Below are 25,986 nucleotides of genomic sequence, written 5' to 3' on the forward strand. Positions count from 1 at the left end.
TTCCCCCATAAGTGGATGAAGGGAATTATCGTCAAGCTCTCAAAAAAGGAGATTTAAAAAAGTGTGTAGAGAAATTTGCGTTCTACCAGCCCTTGCCAAAATCATCATCAGAGAACACCTTGAGGCCACACGCGATGCAGAATAAGCAGGATTTCGCGCTGGATCCTCCTGTATTGATCATATCAACACCCATATCAATCCAGCTAAAATATAACTTGTGTTATTTACTAACAAGCGCAAAATACCTGATTTTAAAATAACTTCAATTGAAGGCTGCCCTCTTAAAATCTCTGATCACGCAAAGTATCTCGGTGTGATCTTAGATAAAAAACTAAAATGTTGCCTGAACACCAAAGATAGACTCAAAAAGGCATCGATTGCCTTTTACTCCTGCAATAGAATTTTCGGGAAAACCTGGGGTCTAAACCCTAAAATTATCAGATGGATGTAATCGGCAATAATTAAACCAATACTAACCTATGATGGTAATTTGGTATGGTAGAAAGCTTTAGAAAAGAGCACGAACCTGAAAACTTTGATAAAAATTCCAAGATTTGCGTGCAATGTCATTAAGGGAGCAATGAGATCCACTCGAACTGCCGGACTGAAAGTTATACTCAATCTAATTCCCCTAGACCTCCTTGTTCAAGAATCTGCGGTCAAAAGTGCCCTGAGACTTAGTCAAACAAAAGTCTGGATAAACAGTTCCATAGGACATGCCCAGATCCTTCATAAAGTTATGGGTCATAGTACTACAACAGATTATAAAATACCCGAATTTGATTTTCATAAACCATTCCAAGCAGAGAGGAATGGATAGATAATATATCATACTCCAGTGTGTCGTCAATAGCAATTTGTGTAGGGGCAGGCTTCTATTCTGAATCTCTCAACTTAACCGCCTCGCATAAGCTTCCACATTACAGATATGTATAGGCTTTACGTGGACGCCTGCCTGTTATGGCTTAATTTCACGGTGGGCCTACCCACTCTGACGGGGTCGAAGGAAAGCGTCGACCAGCGCCCCAGGGGAGCTCGCTCCCCCCCCAGTACAATTCTTTGAACATGTTAAGGCATGTTCACACCCCTTGCGGAGGAGCGTGACCTATCTAACGCCTCTTGTACCCAGGATTCCTAGATGTTGGCAGGAACCCTGCCCGTGATTTAGGGTAACCACAGCTACCACGATACTCCCACAAGGGGGGCTACATCTCAGACAGGCTGGACATGGCCGACCAGTGACAATGAGACACCAGAAACGGCCAGGCCCAGGGGCTCCTGTCTCCCGTGGTACCACAATATAGCTTCCGGTGTAGCTTTCGTAACCGTTAAGGTCACTTCTAGATGAGTCCCTTAAGACTCGAGGCCTAGCAACCTCAGGCATGCACACTCCATCTTAAGGCCGAGAAGGAAACCACAACCAAATGTGCACACCTCCCCCAATTTTACCACCCATTTTTTCACCCAGACTCTCAACGGATAGGTTCGAAGCAAGCACGAGCCAAGCCGTTCAAACCAGCAGCAGAAACTCCCTGTTGGGGAGTGCGAACAAACATCGCATGCACTCATCCACGCTGCGAGTTCCCAAAAACGACGATTCGCGGCCAACACTACAACAATATACAACACAAAACAAATACTACCAGTTACAACTGGATAGTTCGCTCACAGTCGCAGTCACTATGCACCCCCAGGTAATCCAAGCACACATGTCAGGCACTCCCACCTTGCTTGTCCTTGTTCTATGGATCCTACCTTAATGTCCAGGCTCCCACCTGGAGCAAAAGGCGCTTTCACCATAGCAAGGTACCATAAACAGGACAACTGACAGTGCCAGGGTCAAGCTAAGGCTGGTGAAGCCCCCCACCCGCCCCAGCATTATAAGCTGGAAGAGCAATAGCCGACAATGCCAGAGTCAGGCTGAGGCCTGCGAAACCCCCCACCCGCTCAAACCATCTGTCGGCCATTGCTCGAGGAGTTTCGAACTCTCAAGAGACCCACCCGGAATACCAACCAGCGAGCTCCGAGTCAAGAACCCAATAGAAGGAACCCCAGGGAATATGGACTCAGAAGAGTTCTACCTGACGTGATCTGTACTATGCCCCATACCAACCCTGAGCAATCATTCAAGACTTCCTACAAAGTCTTGTCATGCCTACAGGACCAGTTATGGGGGAACCCCTGATTGCCCGGCAGCGTCTACCACAAGGACCAACAGAATGCCACTACAACCGCCAAGTCTGGAAAACTCTATCAGCATAGATGGCTAGACTGGCAGTCGTGTCCCTCGAGAATAGAACACGACTGAAGTCCCAGACGTCATCTGTCCGCACAACACCCATAGCAAGAAGATCCCTGAAACGGGCATATCGCGGACACTCAACCAGCACATGCTCCCAGTGCTCTCTCGCAGCTCCACACGGCTTCCAAACTACAGTAGCGTCTTCAAAGCGGAGGTCCTGGCAGTGACAACAGCTGCTAAAAAGGTAGCAACGAGCTGATATCACCTTTTACATTAATAGCCAAGAGGCAATAAAAGCGATTACTGCAACTGAGGTAAAATCAAAGCTTGTTTCATGCTGCTGCGAAGAGCTTAAGGTTCTCGGTGCACAGCACAACATTAGACTCTGCTAGGTCCCAGGCCACAGCGATATAATAGGCAACGAGAAAGCCGATGAATTAGCAAGAATAGGGTCAATGCTTGACGTAAGCCAAGCTCAGATAGTTAGCACCCCTTCCTGTTATTTAAAACAGGAAATCTCCAAAAGAATAACTATCAAGGCCGATGAAAGGTGGGATCTTCTTGAAACTTGCGGCACTACCAGATAGATCTGGCCCTGTTTTAACAAACAAAGAACGGAAAGAATTATGCAGCTACACTAGGGATCACTTCGATCTCTTGTGAGCATAAACACCGGACATTATCTGTTAGGTTATCATATGAAAAAGATGTGAATCTCCCATCAAAGGAAGAAACTGCTTGGCAACTATTTCTTCGGGGATTTAGAAGAACTCTCTAGTATGTCAGGTACTAACATTCTGAACTTCGTCAAAGGCTCTAAATGGCTTGACTAACTGAACACATACATTTTTCTTATTAGCTTGAGTAGCAATACTCACGGGTATCACAATGGATCTGTATTGATCTTAGTGTGACGGTAAAGACATCAATTGTCGGCCCCTCAACCTAACCTAACCTAACACACTGCGGATCAATATTATTCCTACACTATGGTAGGCAATTATTGAGATTCTATTATCTTTAGCGCCTCACTTTATAGTAACATTAGCGAAACTGAAACTAAATTTACATTTATTCTTTGCTTAATTATGTAAATATTTTGACAAATAAGATAACCATTTTATAGCAAATGAATGTTTTATTCCCACAAGGTCTTGAAGTTTTGAAACATAATTTATGTCACGACTACGTCACGTAAGACGCAATTATTATTGATCTAATGATAACTATAATAATTCTGAGTTTTGATTGAATTAATGGTGACTAATGAGGTCAAGAACTGATAAATAATCACAACCTATTAAGTTTTGATAAAACATTAAAATATCGAAATAGCAAGGTTAAGAGTAATTAAGATGTGAAAAACTAAAATCAAATCTGACTTTAACTTTCCATTCACCACAATTGAAAAACAAAGATAACACTGAAGCTTTAATTTGGGAGGCGTCGGAATGATTGTAGGTGATTCCCGTCCCGACTGAAGATCGAATTAAAACCCTACTCATTTTGTATAATAAAAGAAGCTGTAGTTTACTTCATTTGAATTTTAAATCTTTAAATAATAATTGAATTAAAACTGGTATATTATGTATTTTACGCCGGCCGCCGGTTGAACTTGACCCTAGAGAAAGTTTAATCATCAAAAATTGAAACTGATATTATTTTTACTCTTTTCAGTCATTGAACTTTTTGATATACTCGTCTGTACATTATATCGTATTTTATGTTTTATTTATTTATTAGAGCGGAGCGGGGTTGTATGAAAAAAAGTTGTTAAATTAAAAACATGCCCTAAAACACAGATCCGTTGCAGATGTTCTGTAGATTAATTTTTTTAATTGTAAAAGAATGTTTTTGCTTGAAAAACCAGCCCAAGTGATTTCTAATTTCGATCTGACGTAAAACATATTTTATTTTTTTGTATGTATTTTAATTCTTTGAATTCAATAAATTATTTTAAATACATAACCTTTTTTGGTTTCAACATTTAAAAGTTCTCTTCGAGAAATAAATCTGTTCTTTATCAACCCATCTCTGTTGGTGAAGCCACAAACTATTTGGGAGGACTTACTTATTTACTTAAGGTGGCGCTACAGTCCTGTGTGAACAAGGGCGTCACCCAACAAACTTCTCCATCTAGCTCGGTCCCTAGCTAGATGTCTCCAGTTTCGTGCTGCATGTTGAGTAAGTCACTTTCCACTTGTGCGCGCCACCTGATTCGCGGTCTTCCTCTACTGCGCTATCCTGTGGGTGTGGATTCGAAGACTTTCCGGGCCGGAGCATTGGTTTCCATGCGCTCTACGTGACCCAGCCATCTTAGTCGTTGGACATTTACACTTCTGTTTAAGTCTACGTCGCTGTACAGCCCTTACAGCTTTTCGTTCCATCTTCTCCTCCACTCCCCTTAGTGGCACACGAGACCGTAGATCAAACAAAGAACTCGAAACGACTCAAGGTGACTTCATCGTATAGCAGGACGGGCATAAAAAGGGTCTTATATAGCGACACTTTGGTCCTTCGAGGAAGGACTTTTCTACTCAATAGCCCAAAGAAACAACGGTTAGCAAGAGTTATTCTTCGTTTGATCTCAGTGCTGCTGTCGTTGTCTGTGTTTATAGCGGTGCCTAGGTAGACAAAGTCCTCAACTACCTCAAAGTTATAGCTGTCCATGGTGAAGTGTTGTGATAACAACAACAACAACGAAGATGACACCACCCGCAAACAGCAGTGTGCAAACGCGTTGTCGTCGTCGTCGCGACGCAACGCCATGCACTTTTAAAAACAACATGATCTTATTTCATTCATTCATTTTTTTGTCAGTATTAATTTATTTAAAATAGTTCAGTAAGCATTTATTTTGTATAAAAGTAGGAAATTCACAATAATAAAGTTCACTTGCTATTAAAACGGCAAACTACCAGTTCGTGATTTTTACTTCCCCCCACCAGTGGTAAGGAGTTCAACTAACGAATTGTCGAAATTTACATTGGTCCTTCGAGAAGAAGAAACAGTGAAGCGTTACCAAGGCTTTTGACATTGGTATATATTTTAAATAACAAATCTAAAAAAAAAAAGTTATCTAAATCGAGAAAAATTACCTACAAATTAAGAACAAATACAAGTGAAGCTATTATACGATTATAAAACTACGCAACGAATAAATTAAATAAATAAAAACGATACATACAAAAAAAAAAAAGTGCTATAATCATGTTAGACGAAACTGAAGTTTTCATTATTGTAGCCAAGCAAAAAACCTTGGCTGAAGATATCGAAACATTGAACAGAAATGTTGGTAAGGACAGTGCGTCAAGGAAAACCCTCAGATACAAAGAAGAAAGACTCCAACGTCTAAGTGCTCTATGGTCTGAGTTTGACTCAAACCATCAAAAAATAGTGTCTACAGTAAAAAAGGACACTCCTTACATGCAAAGGGATACATATAACCGAGTGAAATCGGTGTACGAAGAACTAAGAAAAAAATTAGATGCAATCATCCCAGAACTGGAAAAAAGGAATGAAAGTGAAGGAAAACCTAAAGGCAGTGCAGATGTTCTTCAGATGCAAAAGTTGAAAAAACTAAGGCTTAAAGTCACCGCCATAGTTGAAAACTTGGAAGAATTTGAGCAAACTTTCGATAACTACTCCAAAGAAATATATGAGTACCAACAAAAAATGTTACTTGAACAACTTCGAAACATCACCGATCTGCATGAAGACTTTATTGCAAATGCATCGGAGGAAGATCTGAAGGTACCGTATGTGGCAAACAACGAGTATAAGGGTGTAAAACAGGACATTAATAGGTTCCTTCACCAAATGGCATCCAATTTAGTCAATGGCAACAATAGTAACAAGCCAAAAGAAGCGAAACCCGAATCAATGCTTCCGAGGCTGAAGATTCCAACCTTCAAAGGAAATTTCTTAGAATGGCAACCGTTTTATGATCTTTTCTCCACAATCATACACAATAGAAGTAGCCTCAACACATCAGAAAAAATGGAATATCTGAAGACACATTTAGAGGGAGAGCCGCTCCATTTAATCAAACATCTTACATATTCAAGTGAAAACTACAATAGTGCGTGGGAAATCTTAAAAAACCGTTACAATAACGAAAGAAAGATTGTATCTATTCATCTAGAAAAGATGTTTAAGGCTGGACAGCCCAGTAACATTTCATCAGCAACGTCGATCAAAAACATTTTTGATGCCATCAAAGAAGGACTGGCAGCACTCAAAAACATGGGTTTCGATACCACATCATGGGACCCAATTATAGTACACATGACGACTAAAATGCTTGATACCGAAAGCAGAAACCTGTTTGAACAAGGGCTAGCAGAACCAAACAAAATGCCAATTTTGAAGACACTTTTGGATTTTCTGGAAAGGCGTTACCAAGCCCTTGATGTCCTTGCTCCCACAAAGAAGCAAAACAAATCTTTTGATGAACCGAAACATACACTTCGCAACTTTCACATCGATACGAAAAACCTCCAATGCCCTATTTGCAAAGGCGAACATGTTATATACACATGTCAAAAATTCTTAAATGCGACACCAAAAGAAAGATGGCAGCTTTCCAAACAAGCTAAGCTCTGCTTGAACTGCTTACGACATGACAAGCAATTACAATGCTTTAGCAAAAGAAATTGCCATCATTGCAACAAAAAGCATCATTCATTTCTACATATGGATTGGGCTGAGCGATTCCCCCAAAACAAACAAACAGACTCAGCTCAAAAAGACGTGATAAAAACAACCAAACAAGTTAACCACAGTGAGCAGGACCAAAATGTAATAATTGCAACAGCCATATTACAAATAAACAATGAAGACGGACTTGGCCGCAGTATAACAATACGTGCACTGATTCACCCTGGATCACAGGCGTCATTGATAACTGAATCCATAGCACAAACACTTAAACTAAAAAGACAAAATGTTTCTGTTGAAGTAAGTGGCTTGGGTGCAACAAATGCAGGAACCGCAAAAAACAAGGTCAATGTCAAAATAAGGCCTCACTTTACCTCAGAATTTAGTCTCGGATTAGAAGCTCTTGTACTTCCCAAACTTACAAGACAACTTCCTTCCAAGACTACAAGTTGCCTTAAAATTGGAAATTTAGATCAGTTAAAACTCGCTGATCCTACCTTTAATGTTCCTGGACCGATTGACATGATAATTGGTGCTGATGCATATGGTGACATAATTCTTGACGGAATAAAACGAGATGATTCAAATTCACTGATAGCACAGAAATCACAGCTAGGTTGGTTAATATCTGGGCGAACTTCAAATGAAGAAACTAATAAATATAGTATCACTGGACTAGTAACACAAATCTCAGTCGATGTACTTGAAAAATTTTGGGAGCTAGAAGAAGTTTCCCAACCAAAAATTCAGAAAAATGAAGACAAACAATGTGAACAATTTTACAAGGAAACACATTATCGAAAATCAAATGGGAGATACGTTGTCAAAATCCCATTCAACCAAGAAACAATGCAAACTATGCAACTAGGCGAATCCAAAAATCGAGCAATAGCGAGATTCCGTCAATTAGAAACTCAATTGAACAAGAACCAGAATCTTAAACTTGAATATACACAAGTAATAAATGAGTTTCTAGAGCTGGGGCACATGATAGAAGTTGATTATAACAATCCGAACCGAGAGAATATTTTTTACATGCCTCATCATGCCGTCATTAAACCTACAAGTACAACAACAAAACTAAGAGTTGTATTTGATGGGTCGGCAAAATCGACCACAGGAGTGAGCCTAAACCAACTAATGTTAGTTGGCCCAAAACTACAAGACGACATTACAACAATTCTGATGAGATGGAGGAAACATAAGTACGTGTTTACTTCTGACATAGAAAAGATGTACCGCCAAATCGAACTACACGAAGACCACCAAGACTATCAAAGAATTTTGTGGAGGAGTTCTAATGATCGACCCATTAAAGAGTACAAGCTCACTACTGTCACTTATGGAACGGCATCTGCTCCATACTTGGCCATTAAGACTCTTCAACAACTAGCTGAAGACGAACAACAGAAGTACCCTATCGCTGCAGAAATAGTCAAACATGACTTTTATGTCGATGATGTTATGTCGGGAGGGAATACGATGGCAGAGTGCAGAAAAGCTCAAGAGCAACTTAATGAAATGTTAAGTGGTGCAGGCTTTCATCTCCGAAAATGGGCTGCTAACAACAAAAAACTGCTTCAACATATACCCCTGGAACTACAAAATCAACAGAAAATAGACGTCATGAAGGAAGAGACAATAAAAACTTTGGGAATCCACTGGAATCCTTTAAATGACACTTTCCAGTTCAAGGTCAGCTTGGACACAAGCGTGGATACCATGCTCACAAAACGAAAAACCTTATCCGAAATAGCCAAACTGTTTGACCCCCTTGGCTGGTTGGCCCCTGTGACTGTTAGTGCAAAAATCCTAATGCAGCGCATTTGGAAATCTGAAATCAACTGGGATGACCCACTTCCAATAGAACTTCAAAAACAATGGAACAAGTTGAAAAGGAATTTAATAACAGTTGAAGACATCAGAATCCCAAGGTGGATAGAAATTACAAAGAACCAACATTTTGAGCTTCATGGATTCTGTGATGCATCCGAAGCAGCATATGCAGCAGTGGTATACGCAAGGGTGGCTCTACCAACTGGTTATTTTGCTACAACACTCTTAACTGCAAAAACAAAAGTAGCACCAATTAAAAAGAAACTTCCTCTTCCAAAACTAGAGCTATGTGGTGCTCATCTGCTGATGAGCCTGGACAGATTCCACGATCACATTGGCTTGGATCCAAAAATGCCCATCTACTTGGAAGACATTTGTTGCAAACCGAGTTTCAGAAATACAAGAGGCAACAAACACAACTTGCTGGAGGCATGTACGATCATCCGACAATCCAGCTGATTTTGGTTCAAGAGGCTGTTTCCCAGAACAAATGTCCAACAATCAGATATGGTGGTTTGGACCTGATTGGCTGCAATTCGATTCAGATCATTGGCCCTCACAAGAACAACAAACGAATGCAGTGATTGATATTCCTGAAACAAGAAAAGTCCTAACGATTGCAGCAGAGGAAACTAGTGACATTACCAAAAGATTCTCTAACTACTATAAGTTAATAAGAGTAGCTGCTTATTGTAGGCGATATAAGAACAACTGCAGAAGCAAGAAACTAAACAACCCAATTAAAACTGGTGTTTTAACAGTTCAGGAGTTGAACATCGCGACAAAAGGAATTATACGATACATTCAAGAAAAGGTATATTCCGAAGAACTAAAATGCCTACGAAGTGGAAAGAACATCAGCAAAAGGAGTAAAGTACTCTCCTTGAACCCACTTTTAAACGAAGACAATATCCTTGTTGTTGGCGGCCGAATACAAAATTCGGAGCTTAATAACACAGAAAAACATCCAATCATCCTGCCTCACGAAGAGTGGTTTACAAAACTCCTAATTGAAGATGTCCATGAACGAACGTTGCACGGTGGTATCAGACTTACACTTGCAAAACTAAGGCAGCGCTATTGGGTCATTCAAGCTAAAAGATGTATTCGACAAGTCATACATAAGTGTATGAAATGCTTCCGTTTTAAAGCACAGCCAAAAACTCAACAAATGGGACTACTTCCAGCAGCTAGAGTAACACCATCAAGACCGTTTACACACACAGGTGTTGATTATGCTGGACCAATTCAAATATTAATCTCCAAGGGGCGAGGAAACCGATCGACCAAGGGTTACATCGCCATATTTGTTTGCTTCGCTACCAAAGCTATTCATATTGAACTTGTGAGTGACCTTACCACAGCAGCATTCATGGCTGCATTGAAACGATTTACTTCAAGAAGAGGTCTTTGCTCGCATTTCTATAGTGACAATGGTACAACATTTGTTGGGGCCAACAAGGAAATCCAAAAACAAATGCAAACAATCATCAAGCGTCATGAAGAAGATGCATCATCAAAACTTGTGAAAGACGAAATCGAATGGCATTTTATACCACCCGCATCACCGCACTTTGGAGGACTGTGGGAATCAAGTGTCAAGTCGACAAAATATCATCTAAAAAGAGTTATCGGTGAAACAATGCTTACGTTTGAAGAACTGTCAACCCTGCTGACACAAATAGAAGGTTGTTTAAACTCTCGACCACTTACGGCAATCGAAAACGATGTTGATGACACCACAATTCTGACTCCTGGACACTTTTTGATAGGAGCTGCTCTTAATGCAGTACCCGAACCAATTATAGACGAAAAGAAAACATTTCGATCTCGATGGCAGTTGATACAAAAAATGACTCAAGATTTTTGGAAGATCTGGTCATCCGAATACCTTTCGCAGCTGCAACAACTTCCCAAATGGAAACAAAAAGAAGAAAACATCAAAGTTGATGACATTGTGCTCATCAAAGAAGACCGGCTACCACCAACAACCTGGATGATGGGAAAAATAGCAGAAGTTCACCCCGGCACCGACAAATGTGTTCGAACAGCTACAGTGTTTAGTAAAAATAAACTCTTTAAACGGCCCATCACTAAACTGTGTCGATTGCCCATAGAAAATGAACAACTAGAAACACAAGTCCGACAAGTCAACTTATCAACGAATATAGCTCAGCCATTCTTTTGGCTATTCATACTATTCGGAGTGCTGAGCTTGGCTACTTCCTTCGCCACAACCCGTCAACATGAGGTCGAAATCACACCATTTGAAAGTCAGCCAGGAATTTATTTCGAAGATGTGGGACAAGCCAATTTAATTTCTAGTTCTTGGAAAATGATTGTGTTTTTCAACATGAGTAATTATTGGAACGAGTACGAAACGTTCACAAAATTAATTAACTCAATGGAATTATTTTGTGGATCAACAGACCTGGTTGAAGTCAAATCAACATTATGTGACAAAACGTTGATTCAATTCAAACATCAACTTCAACAAATCAAACTCAACAACGAAATCCTTCTTCATGCTAATGAGGACTCGGCAAGAAGACAAAAACGGTCACCATTTGATATTATTGGAACGGTGACCAACGAACTTTTTGGAATACTTGATCAAAGATTCGCTGACAAGTATGAGGAGACAATTGCAACGATAAACGAAAATGAAAAACAGATAATAGACCTAATGAAAAATCAAACGACGATTATTGAATCAACTGTTAACATTTTTAAGAAGGAGCAATTAGAAAACCAGAAAGAAATCCAGCTATTAAGTACAATTGTTTCTAAACTTTCAAACGAAACAAAAAGGTACGAAAACCTGAAATTGTTTTCCTCAGCAGCTCTAAATGCCATCCTTATAATGATAAATTATAAGTCGACTCAAAACATATTACTCGAGATGTTGCTCTCAACACATACTGGAAGGATTCATCCACTTATCCTTACAGTGCAACAATTTAAAAACGAACTAACAAAAATTCATGAAAATATCCCCCGGACATTGATGATTCCTGGAGAGAGGCATCACGAATCAATCCTACAACTATATAAAACCTTAAGTTTGAGAGGAAGGGTGACTGGTAGCAATATTATAATGGAAATTACACTACCTTTGCTATACAACGAAGAATTTAAGTTATATAAGGTGCTCGCAGTCCCAACTTTTAACAATGGAAATTTCACTTGCATCGTTCCATCATCAGACTATTTGCTGGTTAATTTACAACGAAACCACTACTATCCAATTAACAAAGACGAATTTTCGCGTTGCAAGGAAAGGCCATTTGAAACTTACTGGTGTACTCTCCAACACCCGCTATACACAAGTGGATATTCAGACAGTTCATGTGAAATGAAAATAATTCAAAACGACCGACAACCAATAGATTCATGTCTGGTAAAAGATATCCCACTAAAGACCTACTGGATTGAGATGCATCAACAGAACACTTGGATTTATAGTGTCCCAAAGTCTACAACAGTTAACATCAATTGCGACTTCGATTCAGTACCAACTATCTTAAAAGGTTGTGGAATAATGAAGTTGCCATCAAATTGCTTGATACATGACCAGACTACAACAATTATTGGAAGACAAATGATGACAAGCAGATTGAAATCCTCAGTGTTGCCATCATTCAACCTCTCTGAGCAGTTAAGTTCGCTTATTTTTAAAACAGAGCAACAACAACCGATCTTACAGCAGTCAAATATTTCTTTGGAAATATCAAGCTTGGAGCAGGCAATAGAGCTTCAAAGAAGTCAAGAAAATATCTTGAAAGAAATCAGGACCCACCGAATTCATCAGTACTCACTATTTGGATCTACTGGGTTTCTGGTTATAATCTGCCTCATAACTGTGGTTATCATAGTTCGAAGAAGACCTCAATTATCTAAGCAAACAAAAAGAACTGAAACAGTATTCAAGGAACCACCAATAGCTGATGCTGTCTTTGAAGATATCGATTTCTCTGTGTCTCCAGTCTGAGGGGCCCAGCATGTTGTGATAACAACAACAACAACGAAGATGACACCACCCGCAAACAGCAGTGTGCAAACGCGTTGTCGTCGTCGTCGCGACGCAACGCCATGCACTTTTAAAAACAACATGATCTTATTTCATTCATTCATTTTTTTGTCAGTATTAATTTATTTAAAATAGTTCAGTAAGCATTTATTTTGTATAAAAGTAGGAAATTCACAATAATAAAGTTCACTTGCTATTAAAACGGCAAACTACCAGTTCGTGATTTTTACTTCCCCCCACCAGTGGTAAGGAGTTCAACTAACGAGTTTTGTCCAAGACATCGTTGTTCAATGTCCTTTTTTGATGACAGCATATACTTGGTCTTGACCTCATTGACCACTAAACCCTGCATCTTCTTCGCTTCCGTCGCAATACTCACAAAAGCCCCATTGACATCACGCTGAGTTCTTCCGATTATGTCAATGTCATTAGCATATGCTAGTAATTGGACAGACTTTTGAAAGATTGTGCCTCTAGTGTTGTCGTGTGAGCTCTGAGCTATTCTTTCAAGCACGATGTTAAAAAAATCACATGACAGCACATCATCTTGTTTAAAACCTATTTGACATCGAAAGGTTCTGTTAAGTTGTTTCCAACCTTTATGGAGAAGCGTGAATTCTCCATGTCATACTGCACAAACGGACGAGTTTGGCAGGGATGCTAAAACTAGACATGAAATCGATGAAAAGATGGTGGGTGTCGATTTGGTGTTCTTGGGAACTTTCCTGGCCTAAGACCACACATAAAAGGACCTATCAGGTTGTTGACGATGGGCTTTAGACGTTCACATATTACGGCAGAGAAGATTTTATAGGCGATGTTAAGTAGACTGATTCCTCTATAGTTGGTGCAGTTTAGAGGGTCTTTTTTTCAGGATCGGGCAAACAATACTGAGGTTCCATTCATTGGGCATGCTTTCTACCGAATATATCTTACAGATGACTTCGGCTTAGATATGGCAATCTTTACTTCTTCTAAGTCGGTAGGACGGGATTGTTGGCTTTCGTCGTTTATGTTGAATTGATCATCCTGCCTGACAGCGGAATTCGGTTCATCATCGCCGATATACAGTCTGAAGAAGTGTTCCTCCATATCCTCAGTATTGACTGCGGTTCCACAATGATGTGTATACTTTTGTCTTTGCAGCATTCGGTTCTAGGTTTATGTACTTGTAAATTTCGTTTCGAAATTCATTCCTGATTTGAAACCTCTCAACATCTTCGACCGCTTTCCAAGCTTCTCTGATTGCATCTTGGCAATGTTGCCACTGGTTTTCGACTCATTGTGTTGGCGGCATAGAACTACGAGAGAGGTCGGAGAAGGATTTGGCGATATCTTGCGATTATAGCCGTTCGATGTTGTACCTGCTCCCAGCATCTCCCTGTTTTGCCTTGGGTCTGGAAACCCGAAGTGCTACCTTGGCTACAACGAGTAAGTGGTCCGAGTCAATGTTAGCTCCTCGAAAAATCGGACATCCATGATGCTGGAAGCGTGTCTGGATCTGGAGAACTCCAAGTGCCATTCTGGATATTGAGGTGTGGAAAACGCGTACTGGTTATGGTGACGTTTTGCCCGGCAGCAAAACCTATGAGCCTGAATCTGCTGTCGGAAGTGTCATTGAAACTGCTCATATGTTTTGTCTAAGAGCTCGAAGAACATTGTTGTGTTGTCATCCTTCTCATCTGTGAGGGCGTGTGCGCATATCAGGCTAATGTTGCCGAATTCAGCCTTGATGCGTATGGTCATGAGGCGCTCGATGATGAACCTATAGTTTTTCATCCTCTTTTCGCCGGCCCATCACATCTTATTTCCTGGATGGAGGTGATGTCTGCTTAGTAGCAGTCTAGGACCTAACTATCCACGTGTCATGCATATCCGAAGTTCGTTGTCCTTAATTCGTTTGCGTAGGTTGTCAACAGTAAATCCGTCCGTATCCGAGGTTTGTTAGTGCTTCGCAACTACGATGTTCTTACTTGGCCGGGAAGTCACCCCGGCAGCACAACCGCCAACCTGGAGGGCCAGATCCTTAGTATAACTCCAAGGATGGGGAGCCGGATAAAACCGCTTCTTATATGCCTGAACTCCGAAAAAGTCGTAGAAGCCCTATAAGGTGTTCACTAAGTATTTCAATCTTACTGGAACTGTAGACGCCACCGTTGATTCCATCTTGGGAATTCCTCCGCTGCCGTCTGGATAAGGAGGGGTGTCTTAGTAGAAACACCTCTCCCCCTACTAAACGGTGATTTTTTAAGAGCTTGAGAACTTTCTTTAAAAAAAAAAGCATAAAATTTGCAAAATCTCATCGATTCTTTATTTAAAACGTTAGATTGGTCCATGACATTTACTTTTTGAAGATAATTTCATTTAAATATTGACCGCGGCTGCGTCTTAGGTGGTCCATTCGGAAAGTCCAATTTTGGGTAACTTTTTCGAGCAATTCGGCCGGAATAGCCCGAATTTCTTCGGAAATGTTGTCTTCCAAAACTGGATTGGTTGCTGGCTTATTTGTGTAGACTTTAGACTTGACGTAGCCCCACAAAAAATAGTCTAAAGGCGTCAAATCGCATGATCTTGGTGGCCAACTTACCGGTCCATTCCTTGAGATGAATTGTTCTCCGAAGTTTTCCCTCAAAATGGCCATAGAATCGCGAGCTGTGTGGCATGTAGCGCCATCTTGTTGAAACCACATGTCAACCAAGTTCAGTTCTTCCATTTTTGGCAACAAAAAGTTTGTTAGCATTGAACGATAGCGATCGCCATTCACCGTAACGTTGCCTCCAACAGCATCTTTGAAAAAATACGTTCCAATGATTCCACCAGCGTACAAACCACACCAAACAGTGCATTTTTCGGGATGCATGGGCAGTTCTTGAACGGCTTCTGGTTGCTCTTCACTCCAAATGCGTCAATTTTGCTTATTTACGTAGCCATTCAACCAGAAATGAGCCTCATCGCTGAACAAAATTTGTCGATAAAAAAGCGGATTTTCTGCCAACTTTTCTAGGGCCCATTTACTGAAAATTCGACGTTGTGGCAGATCGTTCGGCTTCAGTTCTTGCACGAGCTGTATGTTATACGGTTTTACACCAAAATCTTTGCGTAAAATCTTCCATGTGGTCGAATAACACAAACCCAATTGCTGCGAACGGCGACGAATCGACATTTCACGGTCTTCAGCAACACTCTCAGAAACAGACGCAATATTCTCTTCTGTACGCACTGTACGCATTCGTGTGGTTGGTTTAATGTCCAATAAAGTAAACTGAGTGCGAAACTTGGTCACAATCGCATTAATTGTTTGCTCACTTGGTCGATTATGTAGACCATAAATCTGACGTAAAGCGCGAAACACATTTCGAACCGAACACTGATTTTGGTAATAAAATTCAATGATTTGCAAGCGTTGCTCATTAGTAAGTCTATTCATGATGAAATGTCAAAGCATACTGAGCATCTTTCTCTTTGACACCATGTCTGAAATCCCGCGTGATCTGTCAAATACTAATACATGAAAATCCTAACCTCAAAAAAATCACCGTTTACCTAATGTTATAACATTAGGTAGTTTCAAAGATTTAGATGGAGAAGAATTGTTTCAAGAGTTAACCATAATATCCCCGCTTGTTACACCACAAATCTCATGTTTAGATGTGTTAAATTTAATTTTTATTTCAAACCTTGAAGATTTTGCTTCGAATTTAGTGATTGCTCTCCAAATCCTTAAAACAATCCTTGCCACGGTAGCTTCAGGAGAACGTAATTTTTCTAAACTTCAAATTATTAAAAATTATCATAGGACAACCATAACGGGAGAGAGATTGGTAGGCCTATCTATCCATTGAAAAAGAATTATTAAATTCTATAGACTTTGATGATCTCATTTCTGAATTTAAAAAAATGTAAAGCCAGAAAAGTAAGTTTCCAGGTTTAAACGTTTCCCATCTGCTCATTTCATCGCTGAGATTTAGTTTATGGTTTAGGGTTCTTAGGATACCTCAATACAAAAAAAACACTGAAAGTCTACCTCCTGTGTAATGTGGGAAAGGCTTTTGCTTGTGTATCAGTTTATGTGTGAAAATATAAAAAAGGAGAGCTTTCTACTAATCTTGCACAAGGCGCAAGTTTGGCTGGGGCCAGTCCTGGGTCTTTGTATATGCATACAATTACTATACAATCTATACTCTTCTTGTGGGAAAATTCTGTCAAGCTCATTTAAACATTTCAAAATTAAAAATCGGATAAGACTCACAAATCAACTTATTATACCTTAATTATTTTATTTTAAACTTGGTTAATTTTTGGATAGCTGTGTAAGCGCCCAAAGGCAATAATTATCTACAATCTTTTGTACCCAGTGATTAACAGGTAGTTTTAGAACTACGTGAATATTTATATGGGTACCTACAGTGGTGGACAAGAATTTAGCGCACTTGTTAAAGAAAATAATTTTCAATTTGTTTTCTTATTATTAAATTAGTTATATTTTATTTACATTCCATATATGTACATAGCACTATGTTTTAATAGTACGTCATCAAATATGATTAACATCTGTATGAAGAAAAAAGTATGGAATGTAGAAACATCACGGTTTCGCCTGGACACGAATTTAGTACATTCAACAGTTTTTTGATAAAATTTTAAATAGCGTTCTCAATTCTAGGTTTTTCATAGTATTTGGTAGGTAACCCTTTCTTCTTTCTTTTCAAACTTTCAACCAAAGCCTCACATCGTGACTTTGTAATTGCATACCAAGCATTTTGAATCTCCTGACACAATTGTGTTAAATTGGTTGGTTTTTTTGCTCCACAAATTCTCGAGCGAATTAAGATCGGGTGATTGTGCTGGCCACTTCAAAACGTCGAATTTATTCACCTCTAAAGCACACTTCACTAACTTTGAAGTGTGTTCAGGGTCGTTGTCGTGCATGAAGCACCATGAAAACGGCAAATTCTCTTCTGCGTTGGGTATCATATGATCCAACAGGATATCTCTGTACATGTTCTGGTCCATTGTGGTGTCAATTTTTACGAATTGGCCAACGCCGTGCAATGAAAAAGCAGCCCAGACTATTACGTTGCCTCCACTGTGTTTCAACGTCTGAATGGTGTACCTGGGATCATATTCCCTATTTTTATACGTAACAACATTGAGAAGAGACTATCAATATCTCAGCATGCTTACTGCAAAGGGAAATCGGTAGAAACAGCATTGCACACTCTGGTAAGAACTCTCGAATACTCCCTAGAGAAAAAGGAATATGCTATGGTGGCCTTCTTGGATGTTGAGGGCGCTTTCAACAACGTTGACACATCCGCTATCACTTCTGCTATGACGGCCTTAAACGTCGAAAACTCAATCTGTGAGTTGATTAATCTAATGATAAAAAGCATAATCATTAACTCTGGTTTGGGAGATTTTTGCACAAAAAGGTCTGTCAGTAGAGGCACTAAGCAAGGTGGTGTTCTGTCTCCTCTCCTGTGGAACATAGTGGTTAGCGAACTACTAATATCCCTTGAGAGGGAAGGCTACAGAGTGGTCGCGTATGCCGATGATGTTGCTATTGCCGTCACAGGGGAACATCCTAATACACTGAGAGACCTCCTCCAAAATGCACTCAATATGCTCACTAGATGGGCTGATCACTGCGGACTTAGTATTAATCCTCAAAAAACAGACCTCGTCCTTTTCACAAGGAAATACAAGATCCCAGTAATTGTACCTTCTTTAATAAAAGGTGTACCACTAATTTTTACCAATGAAGCCAAATACCTTAATCTAATATACAGGAAAGAGTTAAAAAAGCTACACTAGCTCTTTTCCTTTGCAAGAAAGCTATAGGAAGCAAATCGAGTTTTCAACCTCGCATAACCTACTGGCTATACACATCGGTCATCCGACCAATACTTATGTACGGTTTTGCAGTATGGTTGACTGCACTGGAGAAAGTCACATTCCAACGCACTGCATGTCTCTGCAAAAGTGGGGCATTGAGAACCACACCCTCAGCAGCGTAAGACACTTTCCTCCATCTGACACCCCTCGACATCTTCAGTAAACAAGTGGCAGCGAGTACAGCGATAAGACTCGACGCTTCATCTCAATGGACCAACAACAATGTGGGAAACTCTATCATTTTGAACCTGTTTGGTTCTATACCAAAGTACATAGACTACACTATTCCTAAACCTTATTTAGAAAAAACTTCCAGGTATCCATTTCATCCAGAGATGATTGGGAAGACAAAAAACTCCTAGATAACAATTCATTTTTATACAGATGGATCAAAGACAAATGAGGGAGTTGGTGTGTACTCAGGAAAGCTTAATCTAAGCATCTCATTCCGCCTCCCTAATCATTGTAGCGTCTTTCAAGCGGACATTTTAGCGATTAAAGAGGTTGTCTCCTGGCTAAGAGAAAACGTGATATCAACTTCTGATATCCGCATTTCATCTGACAGTCATCAAATTTCTTGACGGTGTCTCAACCAAATCTCTAACGGCCCTCGATTGTCGATCGTCTCTTATGGTGATGGCGCAGCAATTTAACATTCACCTCTGTTGGGTGTCAGGCCACAGAGGCATCACAGGAAATTGAAGAGCCGATGAACTCGCTAAATATTTTACCGTCGTACCTATTTCACCTGAAAGGGAGAAGATAAGTATACCGATAGCTACATGTAAACTTATGCTAAAAGAAACAGCTTTTGCGATAGCAAATTCTAGCTGGCACAACTTACCAACATGCGCAGCCACAAAACTCATATGGCATTCACTGGACCTAAAGCGCTCTAAAGACTTGTTATCTTAAAGCAGACTTTATATCAGCTCCCTAATAGGTGTCCTTATAGGACACTGTCTTATAGGCAGTCATGCAATACAACTTGGTGTAGCATCAAATGACTTCTGTAGGAGCTGTATGAACGAAGAAGAAGAGGAAACAATCTCTCATCTCCTCTGCACTTGCCCTGCTCTTTCACTCAGACCCAAACTTCATCTGGGGGACTACTCTTTTGAAAATCCCAGTGAAGTACCTAAAAAGGATATCAAATATCTTCTTCGCTTTATAAAAAGCTCAAAATGGTTCAACTAGTAAGAAGTAGTTCTCTAGATTCATGTGGTATCACAATGGGCCTTTTTTTTGGCCTAACTGTGTGGATTTTAATCCGCAGCCACGTTAACCTAACCTAACCTAACCCTATTTTTTGGACGCAATACATAATTTATCCCATCCGATCCGAACCGGTAGAATTTGGATTCAACGCTCCAGGACACGTTTTTCCAAAAAACTAATTGGTTTGTCTAGGTGAGCTTTGGCAAACTGTAACCTAGATTTCAGATTTTTTTGATACAAGCGGTTTTCTCTGAGCAACGCACCCACGTTGATTGTTTTCATTTAATCGGCGCGGCGGCGTCTTATGTTCCTTGAGGAAACATTTACTACATAGTTCGTTGAAAGTTCACTTCGAATGGCACTGGAGGTCTTAAACAGATCCTTTGTAGTTGTCTTTCTGGCCCAGGGATTTTGTTTAACGTTTTCAATCACTCCAAACTTTTTGAAATGACGAAGGGCATTATAAACCAGCTTCCTGGAGCATTAAACAACTGAGAAATGTCTGTTACCGTCTGCCCTTATGACTTCATTTTCAAGATCAGACTTCTTTTTTCCTTTGAGCACCATTTTCCTTTAAAGGAATATTTAATTACCTCAAAAATTATTATTTTCTTTTTAAAAAAATACAAAAATTAAAAATACACTCTTTGATTGCGAAACGGGCTAAATTTATGTCCAGCTAAAAGCAACGCAAATCACAAACAATCTTAATTTTTCGCAAAACGGTATTTTACTTTTCAATTATTTACACATTTTCATTACCATATAAGGTAGTCATAGTAACAACATAAAAATGAACCGTTACTTGCAAGTAATAAAGAATTAAAAGGAGAAAAATACTTGTACCCTTTTTAATGTGCTAAATTCGTGTCCACCACTGTATGTCAAAGGTATAAGTTACTCTAAAATCCATCATTCCATGAAAAATTACAAATTCAAATTATTGCGAACCTACATATCTACCTTCCTATCTTCTGCCTGCTAATGATAATTTTCATGACATCATAACACACAACTTGATAGTAAAAAGGGTTGTGAAGATAATTAAAGGTAAATAATCCTCGCGACTCCAAAAAGGTATACATATATGTATGTAGGTATTAGGTATACCTTACCTAACATAGCTCGATAGGTAGTTCTTTAAATTTGTTTTTTTTTCTCTCTAAAAGCCAAAGATAATGCCGGTATTGATAGTTATGTCAACATTTTGAAATTGTACAGACACCCAGAGCGACGTAGGTACATAGATATCTCAACAGAAAGCACGAACCTAAGCAGATGCTCATCACATGAGAATCACACCCACATTTTTAATAAACTCACAGAAAATTAATTAATAATTATTGAAAAGGGCATTAATAAGAATTCAAAAAATAATAACAAAATAAAACTTACCACTGTTGAAGCTAAACAAAAAACTAATTTAAATTGTCGGTGGGGAAATGCCTAAACGATCGCTTCGGTAAGCAGTTAGCACCAGCAGTGTGGCGCAACAGGAGATATTGTATTTTAGATTGGAAGCACCCACGAAACGAAATAGCACACAAAAAACACCTACAAACTACAACACAAAATCCACTGTCGATTCAATTGCCAAATAGCTAGACGCACTTTTTAATTCTCTCACTGCTACAAATACTCGAGTATTTGCATACAAAACAAAGTAGGTACTACAATTATACAAAACTTCTTGAACTTTTATTTTCTTTTTGCAGAACAATCGCCGAACGGAAAGGTAAGTAGGTAGAATTAGAATTATCTAATAGACGAACCAACCAAAGGCAAACTTAAAGGGGCTTTAACGAGTCAGTCGGCAAGAATATTCGTATTGACTTTATTTGTTTTATATTAAATATTTTAACATTCGTTGGTAGTCATTTTGCACGGAAAAATAAATAACACTATTTTTGTTTTATTGTTGTTTCAATTGCGAAGAAATTTTTGTATGTAAGTAGGTAGAGATGGAAAAAGGGACAACAATAATTTTGGGAAAATAATTCCAATTGCCACACTAATTTGAAGTAATTTGGGCCCCGGTAGAAGCAGAGTTCTACAACAGCACCAATTCCGAGGAGAGAACACACTAAACTAAATTTTTATTTTTTAATTAAATTGCGATTGCGACAAGAAAGAGTAAAAGCTGCAAAAAGCTAATCTTTTGTTTTGTTTTTGTATAGATTATTATTTCGAGTATCGAAGCGAGGCGGCCGCGGCACTGGCAGCGGCATTTCGGATTTTCATTTGTGTGTGTTTTGGTTTGTGCCTTTGCCTCTGCACATTGCGCATGGATAGATAAGAAAGTACACTGAACAAAATTTACATTTAATTTTATTTCTCTTTTTGCTTGATGGTTTATCTTCTTAATATATTATAAAAAGGCCAGAAAATTATCATTTGGATGGTTAAGACTTTAGAGCTTATAGTTGCTCAAACAATGAGCACTTTAAAAGACATCCACCCTTATTGTAGTAGGGGTTTTTTTTTAAATTAATTTTTGTTATTAATTCAATCTTAAACCTATCTTATAGCTAGACCAAAACTCATAAACTAGCCTAATTAACCATAACTTACAACTAACTTACTGGTCCCATACGGACACTCTAACTGTTAAACAATGCCTTTCCGCCCTAAGATCTATTTTTCTTCAATTAAATTTTATTTAATTTTGTAGATACATAGATAGATAAATTCTTTATTTTTTCATCACAAAGTTTACAAATTTGTATAGTTAAGAATAAGGACAAGGCAATTCTGCCGCGTGCCTGAGATGACATTTCATATATGATTTAAAAATAAAATAAAAAAATGTAAAAGCAAAAATTTTAAAATATAAAAATAAATAAGTAGCAAAAGATATGAAGAAATTCTTAATACATATAACTCTTCTGTGAGTGTGTATGTCACTGAACTTCTCTTAAACGACTGGAGCGATTTTGATGAAATTTTGTGTGTGTGTTCAAGGGGATCTGAGAATGGTTTAGATTCACAATTTTGTTCGCTGGACAATGTTTTTTTAATTAATTTTTAATTTATTAGTAGTTGTTGATTTTATCGAAAGTGAGAGATTACGATACATAAAATTTAATCAAGCAAAACTTCGTGCTGAGGAGTACGTTCATTTACGTGACGCCGTAATAGGCAACGTAGATGCAACGAATGACATCAACAATATTGGTACCGCATATATTCTCCCATCATACACTGGTAGCCCGCGTCATATGCAGGAATATATTCAAGATGCCATGACTTACGTACGTGCATACGGCTGACCTGATCTTTTTATCACATTTACGTGTAATCCAAACTGGGATGAAATCAAAAAGTTTGCTGTTGCCAGGTCAAACATCGATGCACCGTCATGATGTCACTGCACGTGTCTTTAAACAAAAATTAAAATCTTTGATGAATTTGATTACACATTACTCGGTATTTGGTGAAACGCGTTGTTGGATTTACTCTGTTGAATGGCAAAAACGTCCTTCCAATATTTGCGAAAAGTCAATGGTGCTTCATACGACACTTTCATCGATGCGTGTCGTGAGTTACATTTATTGGAGGATGATAACCATTGGGATTTCACACTTGCAGATGCAGCACTGAGCTCATCTCCACAACAAATTCGTCAATTATTTTCAATAATATTGACAACGTGTTTTTCGTCTGATGCATCTGCTCTGTGGAACAAATATAAAGACTCAATGAGTGAGGACTAGAATTACTAATCAAAATCTTAATATTGAATTCTCCGCCAAAATATACAACGAGTCATTAATAATGATTGAGGATATTTGTATTCTTATTTCAAACATGCCGCTCATCCATCTTGTTATGCCAGCGCCGAATCGCCCAGCAGTAGACATCATCAACAGCGATGTTCAACGTGAACACCAGTTCGATAAGACTTCTTTGGCTACTTTTGTTGCGGAAAATAAACAATTGCTTACTGCTGAACAACGAAATGTATATGATCAAATTAACGTTTCAATTGCAGCACAACAAGGTGGATTCTTTTTTTTAGACACTCCAGGTGGCACTGGTAAAACATTTCTTATCGCACTGATACTTGCGCGGATTCGATCTCGAAATCATATTGCATTGGCCATTGCTTCATCGGGCATTGCCCGAAGCATTCAGGCATGGCTGAAGTTTTGAGAAAATGTAAAATTATTATCTGGGATGAATGTACAATGGCCCACAAGCATTCGCTTGAAGCTCTTGACAGGTCCCTGAAAGATATCAAAAATAATGCTCGGCTTTTCGGTGGTGCTCTACTGCTGCTGTCTGGTGATTTCAGACAAACATTACCAGTCTTTCCACGGGCGACATATGCAGACGAAATAAACGCATGTTTGAAAGAATCTTATCTATGGCCAAGTGTCACTAAATTATGCCTTACTATTAATATGCGCGTTCGACTTCAAAATGATCCATTAGCGTCAGGATTCTCTGAACAATTGTTAGACATTGGCAACGGTAAAATTCAATTGTATGATGATACACAATATATTCGACTTCCAGAGAATTTTTGCAACATGGTGGCTACCAAAGATGAGTTAATAACAAGTATCTTTCCAGATTTAAGACATATTTATACTAATCGTGAATGGCTGCGAGACCGAGCTATTTTAGCCGCAAAAAATTTAGATGTTGACGCCATCAATTTTAAAATACAACAGTCATTGCCTGGTGATGAAATTACATTTAAATCGATTGATACTGTTGTTGATCCTGACGAAGTTGTCAACTATCCTATTTCACTAGATTTACCTGGAATGCCACCACATAATTAGCGACTGAAAATTGGCTCACCTATAATTTTGCTTCGAAATTTAAATGTCCCAAAATTGTGTAATGCCAAGCGATTAGTTGTAAAAAAAATCATGGGCAACATTCTTGAAGCCACTATTTAGAGTGGAAAATTTCAAGGTGAAGTTGTACTTTTACCACGGATCCCAATGATTCCTTCAGATTCGCCTATACCATTCAAACGTTTCCAATTTCCAATCCGCTTGGCATATGCTATGGCTATAAATAAGTCACAAGGCCAAACAATGACAATTTGTGGCTTAGATTCAGAAAACCCATGTTTTTCTCACGGCCAATTATATGTTGCGTGTTCCAGAGTTGGAAAACCATCGAATTTATTTATTTATACACCTCAGGGTTTAACCAAAAATATTGTACATCCAATGGCATTACGATAAATTAAGTTTTTGTAAATAAAAAAATATATTTTTTAAATAAAATAGTAATAGTACACTAAGTAAGCTTTTTTACCTTTAATTAAAACAAGTTGAAGATTTTATTACACATACTCACACGCTATCGATTAGTCTAATTGTAATAAATTTACATGTAATGACGTTAGATATTGTCATCACATTTGAATAATAATTTTCATCAAAATGGTCCAGAATGTTTTAGCTTATTGAAAAAAAGTTTGAAATTTTCAAATTAAAGACGTGTAGACAGGACAGCGTCTGTCGGGTCCGCTAGTATATTTATATAAAACAATGATATCAATTTTAACGTGATTTGAAACTCAAAATATTACACAATTTAATTAATTTGATTATACTTACTTACTTAAGGTGCCGCTTTAGTCCAGTGTGAACTAGGGCCTCACCCAACAAACTTCTCCATCTAGCTCGGTCCCTAGCTAGATGTCTTCAGTTTCGCCAAGTTGGGTGAGGTCACCTTCCACTTGTGCGCGCCACCTGATCCCCGGTCTTCCTCTACTGCGCTGCCTGTGGATTCGAAGACTTTCCGGGCCGGAGAATTGCTTTTCATGCGCTCTACGTGACCCAGCCATCTTAGTCGTTGGGCTTTAACCCTTCTGGCTAAGTCTACGTCGCTATATCTACAGCCCGTCAAGCTCGTCGTTCCATCTTCTCCTCCACTCCCCTTCGATGCATACGGGACCGTAGATCACACGAAGAACTTTTCTCTCGAACCGACCCAAGGTGCTTTTATCCGCTTTTGTCATAGTCCATGCTTCTGCACCGTATAGCAGGACGGGGATGATAGAGGTCTTACATAGCAACACTTAGGTCCTTGGAGGGAGGACTTTACCACTCAATTGCCTTCTTAGTCCAAAGAAACAGCG

The 25,986-nt window shown here is 39.0% G+C and overlaps 2 protein-coding genes across 2 annotated transcripts in view; one reads left to right on the plus strand and one right to left on the minus strand.

Moving 5' to 3' along the window:
* Positions 1 to 21,956, minus strand: part of LOC129943376 (probable multidrug resistance-associated protein lethal(2)03659) — a 134,569-nt gene extending 112,613 nt beyond the window's left edge. Inside the window, exon 1 of the mRNA XM_056052768.1 lies at positions 21,276 to 21,956. The gene's annotated coding sequence lies outside the window, so the exon portion shown is untranslated. The remainder of the gene's footprint in view (positions 1 to 21,275) is intronic.
* Positions 5,453 to 9,196, plus strand: LOC129946567 (uncharacterized). The gene has a single exon (XM_056056811.1). The coding sequence runs from the start codon at positions 5,453 to 5,455 to the stop codon at positions 9,194 to 9,196; it is 3,744 nt and encodes a 1,247-aa protein (XP_055912786.1).
* Positions 21,957 to 25,986: the final 4,030 nt, after the last annotated feature.

This window comes from Eupeodes corollae, chromosome 1, assembly GCF_945859685.1.
Source record: "Eupeodes corollae chromosome 1, idEupCoro1.1, whole genome shotgun sequence".
Lineage (NCBI taxonomy): Eukaryota > Metazoa > Arthropoda > Insecta > Diptera > Syrphidae > Eupeodes > Eupeodes corollae.

Coding starts and splice junctions, on each gene's coding strand:
- LOC129946567 (XM_056056811.1), top strand. CDS start 5,453: ATGTTAGACGAAACTGAAGTTTTCATTATTGTAGCCAAGCAAAAAACC.